The sequence below is a fragment of the Aplidium turbinatum genome, chromosome 2, assembly GCF_918807975.1.
Source record: "Aplidium turbinatum chromosome 2, kaAplTurb1.1, whole genome shotgun sequence".
Lineage (NCBI taxonomy): Eukaryota > Metazoa > Chordata > Ascidiacea > Aplousobranchia > Polyclinidae > Aplidium > Aplidium turbinatum.
In genome coordinates, this window is record NC_137473.1 from 33,374,427 (window position 1) to 33,384,632 (window position 10,206).

General features: G+C 37.9%; 1 protein-coding gene across 1 annotated transcript in view; it reads left to right on the forward strand.

The window, feature by feature from the left end:
- LOC145764535 (uncharacterized) overlaps positions 1-9,948 on the forward strand; it is a 28,293-nt gene extending 18,345 nt beyond the window's left edge. Inside the window, exons 6-9 of the mRNA XM_082576153.1 lie at positions 4,450-4,614; positions 4,927-5,024; positions 5,487-5,573; positions 6,346-9,948. Of these exons, the coding sequence (XP_082432279.1) occupies positions 4,450-4,614; positions 4,927-5,024; positions 5,487-5,573; positions 6,346-6,552 (557 nt within the window). The 3' untranslated portion in view covers positions 6,553-9,948. The remainder of the gene's footprint in view (positions 1-4,449; positions 4,615-4,926; positions 5,025-5,486; positions 5,574-6,345) is intronic.
- The last annotated feature ends 258 nt before the right edge of the window (positions 9,949-10,206 follow it).

A 10,206-nucleotide genomic window follows, 5' to 3' on the forward strand; every position in this document is an offset into this window, starting at 1 on the left:
AACAACAATAATAATAGAGGGTATGCTCTACTTGAAGTAGTTGAAAATCATGACGCAGTAATCCTCAACACCACTGTTCCCACCCACATGTCTTTAAATAAGCCGGAAATCCGATGGAACACTCTAGACCTCACTATTGCTTCTACTTCCCTTGGTCACAAATGCATCACCGATGTCACCAATGAATTTTTGGGTAGTGACCACTGCATAGTCGCTACTACAGTCAATGTTTCTTCCCCACATAATGCAGAGTTTGTACCATCATGGGCATTCCAAAGAGCTGATTGGGCAAAGTATTCCAAATTATGCCAAGAAAAGCTAAATTCTTCTGTTGTCTCAAACGATATAAATACATTTAACCAAAACCTCTCCGAAACTATCCAACTCTGCGCGTCTATAGCAATTCCTAAAACCAAACCATTCAAATTAAGTGGCGTTCCATGGTGGAATGACAATTGTAAACGAGCAGTAAGGAACAAAAAAATAGCACTACAACGTCTTCATCGTACCAGACACCCAACAGACATCCAAGCCTTTAAACGCCTCCGGGCAATTGCCAGAAAAACTATCATCCAAGCAAAAAAAGAAAGCTGGAACAATTTCTGCTGTTCCCTCGATAGTAAAACAAAGCTTGACAAAGTGTGGAAAATTATTAAAAAATTTTCAGGCATAAAGGAAACCAAAAGAATTCCCACTCTTGCCACTAAAGCAGAAAGTGATACCAACAAAGCCAACATCCTTGCAGATCAATTTCTCTCAGTTAGCAGCTCAACCAACTATTCAAAAAAATTCCGTGAAAATTCCAGTCTTTCAATTTCGAACAATCTACAATCAAAACTGGCAACCCATTTCTACAATAAATCTTACAATTCACCCCTGCAAATGAACGAGTTGAAGACAGTCCTTAAAGGTAATAAAAACACTGCTGCAGGTGCGGACGGCATTTATTATCAAATGTTATGTCATCTACCCCCTTGCAGTTTGAATATCCTCCTCGACTTCTTTAACTACGTCTGGTCGACAGGTACACTGCCACTCAAATGGAAACATTCAATCATCATTCCAATTCATAAGCCAAACAAACCAACGGGTATACCCTCCTCCTACAGACCAATTTCTTTAACCAGCACCCTTTGCAAAACTATGGAGAAAATAGTAACTAATCGCCTCAGATGGTACCTAGAACAAAACAATCTACTTCATCTTCAACAGTCTGGATTCAGAAAAAGACGTCGAACGACAGATCATATTATCAGACTCCACGACACCATCCAAAAATCCTTATCTTGCGGTGAATCAGTACAAACTGTATTTCTTGACCTTGAGAAAGCTTATGATATGGTCTATCACGACGCAGTCCTCCTAAAACTATATGACCTAGGGATCAAAGGAGCCATGCTATCTTGGATCAAATCTTTCCTGTCAAATCGTACTTTTCAAGTCAAGGTTGTCAAAGCTTTATCTACCACAAGAAAACTAGAAAACGGAATTCCTCAAGGCAGCGTTATTAGTCCATTACTATTCAACGTAGCGATCAACGATTTACCAAACTTAATTACCTCTTCTACAGCACTTTTTGCAGATGACTTCTGTTTTTGGAAAACAGGAGAAGACATCTCAACTCTGTCTAATATAATCAAATCTGACTTTTCAAAAACCAAAGACTGGTGTGATAAATGGGGCTTCAAGATCTCCGCAAACAAATCAGCGGTTGTGCTGTTTACAAACAAACGTAAATATGATCCGTGTACACTCGAAATAAAAAATTCGTTAATCCCCATCAAAAAAGACTACAAATACCTTGGAATCACATTTCAGTCAAATGGAAAGTATAGCATCCATGCTAAACATGTTGCAGAAAAATCCAAATCAAGACTAAATGTCCTTCGTGTACTGAAGGGCACAAACTGTGGAGCAGGAAAATCAGCACTGCTTTGCATCTACAGAGCCATAATACGATCGGTTATTGAATATGGTATGGAAGCATATTTTGCCACAAACAAAACCACACTCCAACCAATTCTGACATTACAAAATGAAGCTCTAAGAATATGCTCCAGAGCAATGAAAAGTACCCCAATTTCAAACCTACAACACTACTGCAATGAATTACCCTTGTCACTTAGATACGAGCAACTTTGTCTAAACTACAAAGCCCACATTCTGACATTTTTACACCACCCAGCACATGACATCCTCGAGGAAAGTTTGCCAAGAAATTTGACCAACACAAGTAACTACCAACCATTCCATTCCCTCACCGAGACAATAGACACGAATATTACCGTAAACCTCATCCAAGAACCATCTATCCCACCCTGGGAAGTCTATATACCCATAACTGACTACACCCTTGTGACTGAAACCTCCCAGCTTGACCATCCAAATGCCATCTCTGGAATAGTCGCTGAGCACCTCACAAAAAATTACTCAGAATTTCTCAACATATATACAGACGGATCCAAGACCAACACGAAAACCGGATCTTCCTTTTTTGTAAACCGCTATGGAATAAAACGCTGCTTCACAATTAATAGATCCGCATCTGTGTTCAGTGCCGAACTGTTTGCAATAAAGGCTGCACTTATATGGATAAAAGAGACCAAACAAAGTAAGTCGGTCATCATTAGCGACTGCTTAAGTGCACTACGGACGATTTCAAATCCAACCTGGACAAAACACAGCTTAATCAATGACATACTTCTGCTTCATTCCAGCATTATATCAAATACAACAAAAGTAAAGTTTTTATGGGTTCCTAGTCATGTAGGCATTCCTGGAAACGAAACTGCTGATTTCTTAGCAAAACTTGCTTCAGGAGCCATACCAGCAATACCAACATCAGCCATTACCCCCATCTCCGCAAACACAAAACTCAGCCTAAGTGAAGTCAAAAACCTCACCAAAGATCTAGCTCTGCAAAAATGGAATAATCACTATATAAACAGTACCACAGGCCAACTCTACAAATCTATATATCCTGACACCAAAAGTGCAGGAACAAACAAAGTACCTGACCATCCAACCGTCTTTAGACTCATCACCGGTCACTGCCGTTTAAACCAACACCTCTTCAAGATCGGATGCCACACTTCTGGACTATGCGACACATGTATGAGCCCTGAGACTGTGAATCATTTTCTATTTCATTGCAGTAAATATGCAACTCAAAGGAAGTGTCTTGAACAAAATCTGAGCAAGTATGGAATAAACATATCGGTGAAAAATTTTGCTGAAAATCGTCCAACTACTACACATCTGCTGGCTTTTATAAACTCCTGCAATAAGCTTATTTAAATTATTATTTTAATCACTGTAATCGTCCATGTTATACTGTAGTGCACCCGTGTCGTGTCTGCTCCCACTGAAACAAAATAAGGAAAGCCCAGCCAGAGATCGATCGTCTCTTACATTGATTCAGCGTCTTTGGACACTGAATCGGTGTGGAAGGCGATTGATTTGCTGGCTGGGCTTTCCTTATTTTGTTTCAGTTTGTAACACCAAGCGTGCAATTCCAAAGAAGTACCTGACTTTCGTGGGCCTAACCTCCTACAAGAATTTCTTTTCCACTAATGATGTATTTAAACTACTGTATCGTATTATGTTGTGTTGTGTCGTATTGCACCCTTCACTATGCCCTGTTGTGCTCTAACTGTGCTAAATAGCTATTATAATAATGACTGTCGCTAAAAGACCTTAGATGTTGTAAAGCGACATAAAACAAACCATAACAATCAATCAATCAATCAATTCCAAACTCGAGTTCCAATAATAAGTCAATCGTTTTAGTGCCGCAGCTATGTGGGCGTTTACGTTGCTAGTTTATGTTGAAGTCTGAGTACATGTTGAGATTCAAATAAAGTGTCTGTTTGTTTATGACAGTTCGTCCGAGATAGTTAGACGTCAAGGATTCTTCGAAACATTACAAAAGACAGGATCATTGCAATGAATGAAGATATTACTACACAGTTTTGCTAGATTTAAGAATAACTAGATGTTTCAATTTGTTTGGATGAGAGTATAGACTTCACCTCTTCCCGTTTAGCACATGTAGCAAGGTTTCTCGAATTGCTGAACTGAAACTATAATCACGAGATGTGAATATAGTCGACTTGTGGAACAGTCACGTTGGTTCAATACGAATCGCAAATTGATTTATTTCAGTTTAAGAAACGTAATCAGATGGAGACTTATTCTGAAACTTATTTTACAAATTTTGTTACCGTTATTTTTACAAATCTTAATACCGTGTTAGTAATCAAACATTTCCTTACCAAAATCTGTCTCCCGTGGTTCCCGTTCTATCCCATTCCTTGCCATCTACCACCACAAATTATTGCAGTCTTATGCACTTTATCCGCCATCAAACGGTATAATTAACATTTAAACACAAACCGATCATTTTGTGGCTGTTTATGAATGTATCAACATCATTTTGTTTTCATTCAGGATATCTCATGAAGACGAAGGCTCCGCTTGTTGCTGCTTGGGTAGAAAACATGAACGGACATCTTCCTCATGCCAACAGACTTCATCTTCACCATGTGGATGCAAATGGGAGGATTGTACGAGATAAGCTCCCATCTGAAGACACAGATTTTTGTAGCAACGATGGTTGGTGTTTATTAATTCAACGGCAACAAAGTGGTGATACACATTACTTTCAATATAAACCAGACAAGTGGTCAGAACCTTTCATATGTGCACAACTTAACAAAGTTAAATAAGTGAATAAAGTGTTGAACAAAGGAACTTTTTGTATACGGTAATTGAAAGATAGGTGTCCGACATGCTTTTGCTTGGTATGCGCTGCATTCGATAACTTGTATAGCGAAACGCATGTTCATCGGTTGCTGTACTAATTTTTTCAGTTGGATGCGCAGTAGAAATTCATTAAATTTTGCTGCAATATTTTTATTGCCACAGAAGTTCCATCCACTCTTCTACCAATCCTGCATCGCTTCTTCAACGAATTTGCACCGGTCTTGCTCAGTACAAAAACTCACTTGACGAAATATATCAAGGTGAGGATAGCCAATTATGCACTTTATGCAGAATGTACATCGACGTTAGCGTCATATTCCTAGATGACATTATCACGTAAGATTGATGCAATAACCTTGTGACGGATAATTTGCGCCAGGTGTAGTGACGTTATTTCATTAGACTGCTGGGATGGTTAGATGTAAAACTATAAAAACATCATAGATCAGGTCGTTTAGATATTGAACCATCTTAGTGCTGGCGATAAGATGTCTCGATCTATGTGGGGTCATGTTTTAATGATCCCTTCGTCAACATGCAATCGATGAAAGTACTTACTTAATATTTTGATAATGTGGTTTGAAGTATCATACTTGTTGGAGATTCAATGTCAATTTTGTACAGCTCGGTCTTTACAAAGATGCTGCAGTTTCAGAATAAAACATTCTCGAGGGTTTCAGTTCATGGATTCACTTAATCAACTTACAACGATTTATATTTAGGAAAACCTGACTCCCGAAACTAGCAAGCTTCCTCGTAGCATTGGAACACATCAATTCACTATTGGTGATGTCACAGATAGCAGAGGGGTGAGTGCTCTTTGATCGATGACCGCTGCTTTTAATCAGGACCTACCCCACTTTGGTTAACAATGGTCCGACCTCAACTTAATAAACTAGCCATCGCCTATTGACTCCATATGTGTTGTCTGTCTTTCATAAAGTTATTGAAAGGCCTAATTAATTTTGTCCAAATGACAGTGTTCACTAACGTGTGGGCGTGACCCGACATGGTGTTTGTTTTATAAGAAAACCACAAGCTAATTGGTTCTCTTGTTTAACATCGGTTAATTTGAACTTCCACCAATTCCTAATCGCATGAATCGCGGCCACACTCATTCCGATCACCCGTACTGATTTCAGCTATGGAAGTGAAGCGCCACTGCGTTATTGCACATGTCATGGTTCGTGTGATCTCGTCGTCTTTGCTACTGTTGTCATCCTCCCTTTTCTACCTTACCTGTTTCTTTTAATAACAATTTTTCTTCTAATGATTGTAGTGATTGAAATTCTCGTAATATGTAAACTTTCAAATAGCTAAATTATTTTTATTTAGGCCTTCTTTAAAATTGATTGCTTGAGTTTTTATCCTCGGACCGAGAAAACTTTGAGAGCTTAATCCTCGCAGCTTCGCAAACTTGTAGACTCAACACTCAGCGAAGCCGGTACTTCAAAACTCTGCTCAATTGTTGACAGAGCATAGTAACCAGGTAGACGTCATTGTAAAGTTAAAAAAACTTTCTAGAGTCTTCTATTTTTGTTTTCGTGGTCTTATCGTTTTTCATTTAACTTTGCTTTACAGATATTTCCGTTTCAAATTTGGAAATGGCAGAAAACAATCGACCTTTATAACTCTCTTGCAGCAAAGGAAAAGCAAGTTGTTGATCAATTCCTGGCACAATTTCCACACGGACTGGAATTGGTTCAAGCTGATTTAAATTCTTGTAAAGTAGAAAGAATTAGAAATATTTTTCACGCAAAATTTCATTCCTCAGCAGCAAAATTATAAACTAAGCAAAGCTTTAACAAATTAAAAAAAAACTTGATTGGTGACAAATTTTGCAAAGAAAGCAGACAAATCGACAAGTGTTGGAACTTCAATGAAGAATCAGGACGAACGACTCGTGAAAACCAATTGCAAGGTAATTGATGGAAAATTTTCAAATAACTTCAGGCTGCTCTAGATAAGAGTGTAGCCTTAAGTGTAATTAAAGTTTTCGTCCACTGAATTTCAAACTCACGTCCATGCAATCACGCGATCATAGATGAATCTAGCCATCCTTCCTTCCGATCGATTTTTCATTTGGTGCTCCATTTAAGAAGACATTTCTTGTTACTGGTCTCTAGTTTTTAATTGAAATGTTGTTGATTTTTTAATCGTTACTATGCACAAAATACTTTTGTTCAATAAATTCTAAGCTACAATGCAGCGGGTCGATTGCGAAGAGATTGTGGGAGGTTTTATTAGACTGAGAAATCCTCTTTTCAAGCCTAATGCTAGCTATTGCGCCTACACGAGAAAGCTTTCGACCAGGATTGTGGAGTCGGAGGGATTTTGGCGTGTCCGGAGTCGTTAAAAAAGACTGACAATAAAATTATGTTTGCATTATTTTTTTCAAAATATTGTTTCTTCTCCGTATTGCGCTCTAAAACTTTCCCAAAAAATAGAAGTATTTGTTTATCCCAGTTCTTGAAGTCACCATTGCAATGTCAAGTACAACTTAAGTGAAATTGAATTTTTATAATAAAAAAGGACAAAACTTTAAAAAAAACTTGGCAACACTGAAGTCAAAGTCGTACATTTTTCGCTCGACTTAACAGCCCTGGTTTCAACCACTGACGCACACCCGCTTGCAAAAGTTTTTTTTTCCTACGAACTTTCTGTCTTCGTTTGTGTATCGCGCACGACCGGGTTACTAAACGTGCTTTGTGTGCGCAGTTAGGTTATCGACTTTTCTTATTGTTCAAGTCCAGTCATTTGGTAGCTGTGCAGCTGGTTGACTTCGCCAAATTAATTTTTGTTTGTATGATAGTTTTGGTGCTTGTGTTGCCCACTAAGAAGTCACTTTTGTAATTACTGAACTTAGCTTTATTTAGAGCATAAGAAAATAACAAACCGATGTGTTTGCAAGAGATTTTTATTGAAGTTGTCAATGGTGTTTCTGCATTTTGTATATTATACACTGTCACTCCGTTAATTGTTTTAATATTGTCTTTAATCTTTGTGTGAACAAGAAATCCGATACCACTTAGCTTTTGGTGTTCCTTGCCTTTGTGATACAGGAGGTGCTGGTGGTGTTTTAATTGTATGGTGCCTTCGCCAGTTCTTCTCATTTCGCTAAGACCAATTATATGCCAGTTTATGTTTTCGATGGATACGACCAAATGGATAAAACAACAAACACAAATCAAAGATATCATTCAAACAATAAAAAGTTTAAAGTGGAATTGGGAAGGACATATCATGCGAACAACTGACAACAGATGGAGAAGAAGAGCTACTGACTGGATACCGCTTGACAATAAACGCTAAAGAGGGAAACAGAAAACAAGATGGCGAGACGAACTCTACCAATTCGACAAACACTGGACACAAACGTGCAAAGACAGACAAAATTATAAAGATATGGGGAAGGCCTTCATCCTGCAATGGAACAACAATGGCTGACAATGATGATGACACTGTCACTTTAATCTGTCCTGTCGGTGCCACAGCACGTATATATTGTTGTATTGCTTTTCGCCAAACTATTTTTCTTAAGTATTGGTAATTTATCTTTGTGATTTTGATACCCAACGAGCGGTATCAATTTGTAGGTCTGATTTAATGATAGTTCTGCACTGAGTAAATAGGTTATCTGTGCAGCTTCCTGTGTTTGCTTAAACGTTATATCTCATGTGGTTTTACACTTAATCGCTGTACCATGGATCACGGAATTAGAACAATTAAAACAAAAAATACACAATTTTTACAAATTGTGTATTTTTTGTATTCAGTGTAGGCTAATATCTTATACGCTTTGACCCTTGTTGGCTACTATGTATTAATTTGAGTAACCAAAGGTGCTCGTTGACAAGCCTACCGGTAACAGGCTATTTGATGATTTTAAAAAATACATTATTAACATAGTATGTGCACTTTTCAGTTATTGTAACTGACAATTTTGCTGTGAATCGAAGGTTTATGGTAAATTTGAGTGGGACGAGACATCTTGAACCGGTTATTGCAAATCCAGCCAATCCTGAAAAAATTTACTGTTGTTTTCATTCGCCGTATCTCAAAAGTTTAACTTTTGCTTTGTTTCGGTGACTCGTTTCACATATGATGGGACGTTCATTGTTTACTTTCATTTAGTCTATTCTTTTCGAAACAGCAAATAAAAACAAAACAGCAAAATGTTGCTTCTGGCGTATCCATATGCTTATGAATTATGATGCATTTAATTAACAGGCTGACAATGAAAGGAAAATAAACATTTTCTGTCATGACACTCTTTTATGTGGTTCCAGCTGTCTACTGCAGTGCATCTGTAATTATACTGTAGATCAAATGTGAAATAAAAATCTGGTATTATTACAGTTTTTGCACTTTTTTGAAATTGCGTGCATCGTTGACTATATATATGTATATTGTGACGTCACATTTGCAATGCATCCTTTATGACGTCACCTAATGACCGACGTAAAACAACTCTGAATTTCAGGGTTGAATATTGTAACAATTTTAAAATCTTGAATGATTTTAAACACCAGTGGTTGGCCGAGGTTACGAACGCAAAAGTTGCACCACTCATGAAAAGCCGCGTTTAAAGACTCCAATCCTTCTAATTCAGTGATCCATGGCTGTACCTTGTCACTTTCATGCTGAAACAGCAATCTCAAGTTTGACCAAATCACAGCTTTTTGTGTGTTTGTTTTGAGACCTTAAACTTTGTTCTTTAAATTACCACACTTCATTGTTAGTTTAGAACAGGGGTCACCAAACTTTTTTCTCTGAGGGCCGGATTGCTGCGAGACTAACAGATGCGGGCCGGATGCAAATTGCGAAAAGATATACAACTATTTAGAATCTCTATTGACTTGAATTGAGCACAATAAACAACAAAGTCACCGGTGGAATAGCAAAGTTGTGATGAAAATCGAAAGGTTGCTGGAAAAGTTATCCCTTGCTGTGATACACTACAGGGCATCGTGCTCTTGAAAAAACATTACATCTTTCCAAATTTTCTCAACACAACGTCAGTCCTTTACAAAAAGTTTGGTAACTTTTTTTCCTTAACAGTTGTAGTACAGCTGTTATTTCCGCAGCACGTGGCGGGCCGGATGAAATCAGTTCGCGGGCCGTAGTTTGGTGACCTCTGGTTTAGAACAACATCTAGCGACATATTATGTTTAGTTGTTTACGGTTGGCTTTTAAAGCAGCATAATAAACTAACTAATAATGATGTAAAAGTGTATTCACATCTTTAAGCTCGAATTATGCGACCGCACAGATATTGCAGGTCGCTTATAACATCACAGTTTCTGCTAACTGTCAGATTTGATCAATCGCTTTCAGTCATTGCCTCCAATCGCACGTGTACAAGGCCTCTATATGAAAAGGTCATGAGGCATTCCAAATAATGAACAAAAATACAAAACCTATTGCTATAAAATACAAAAC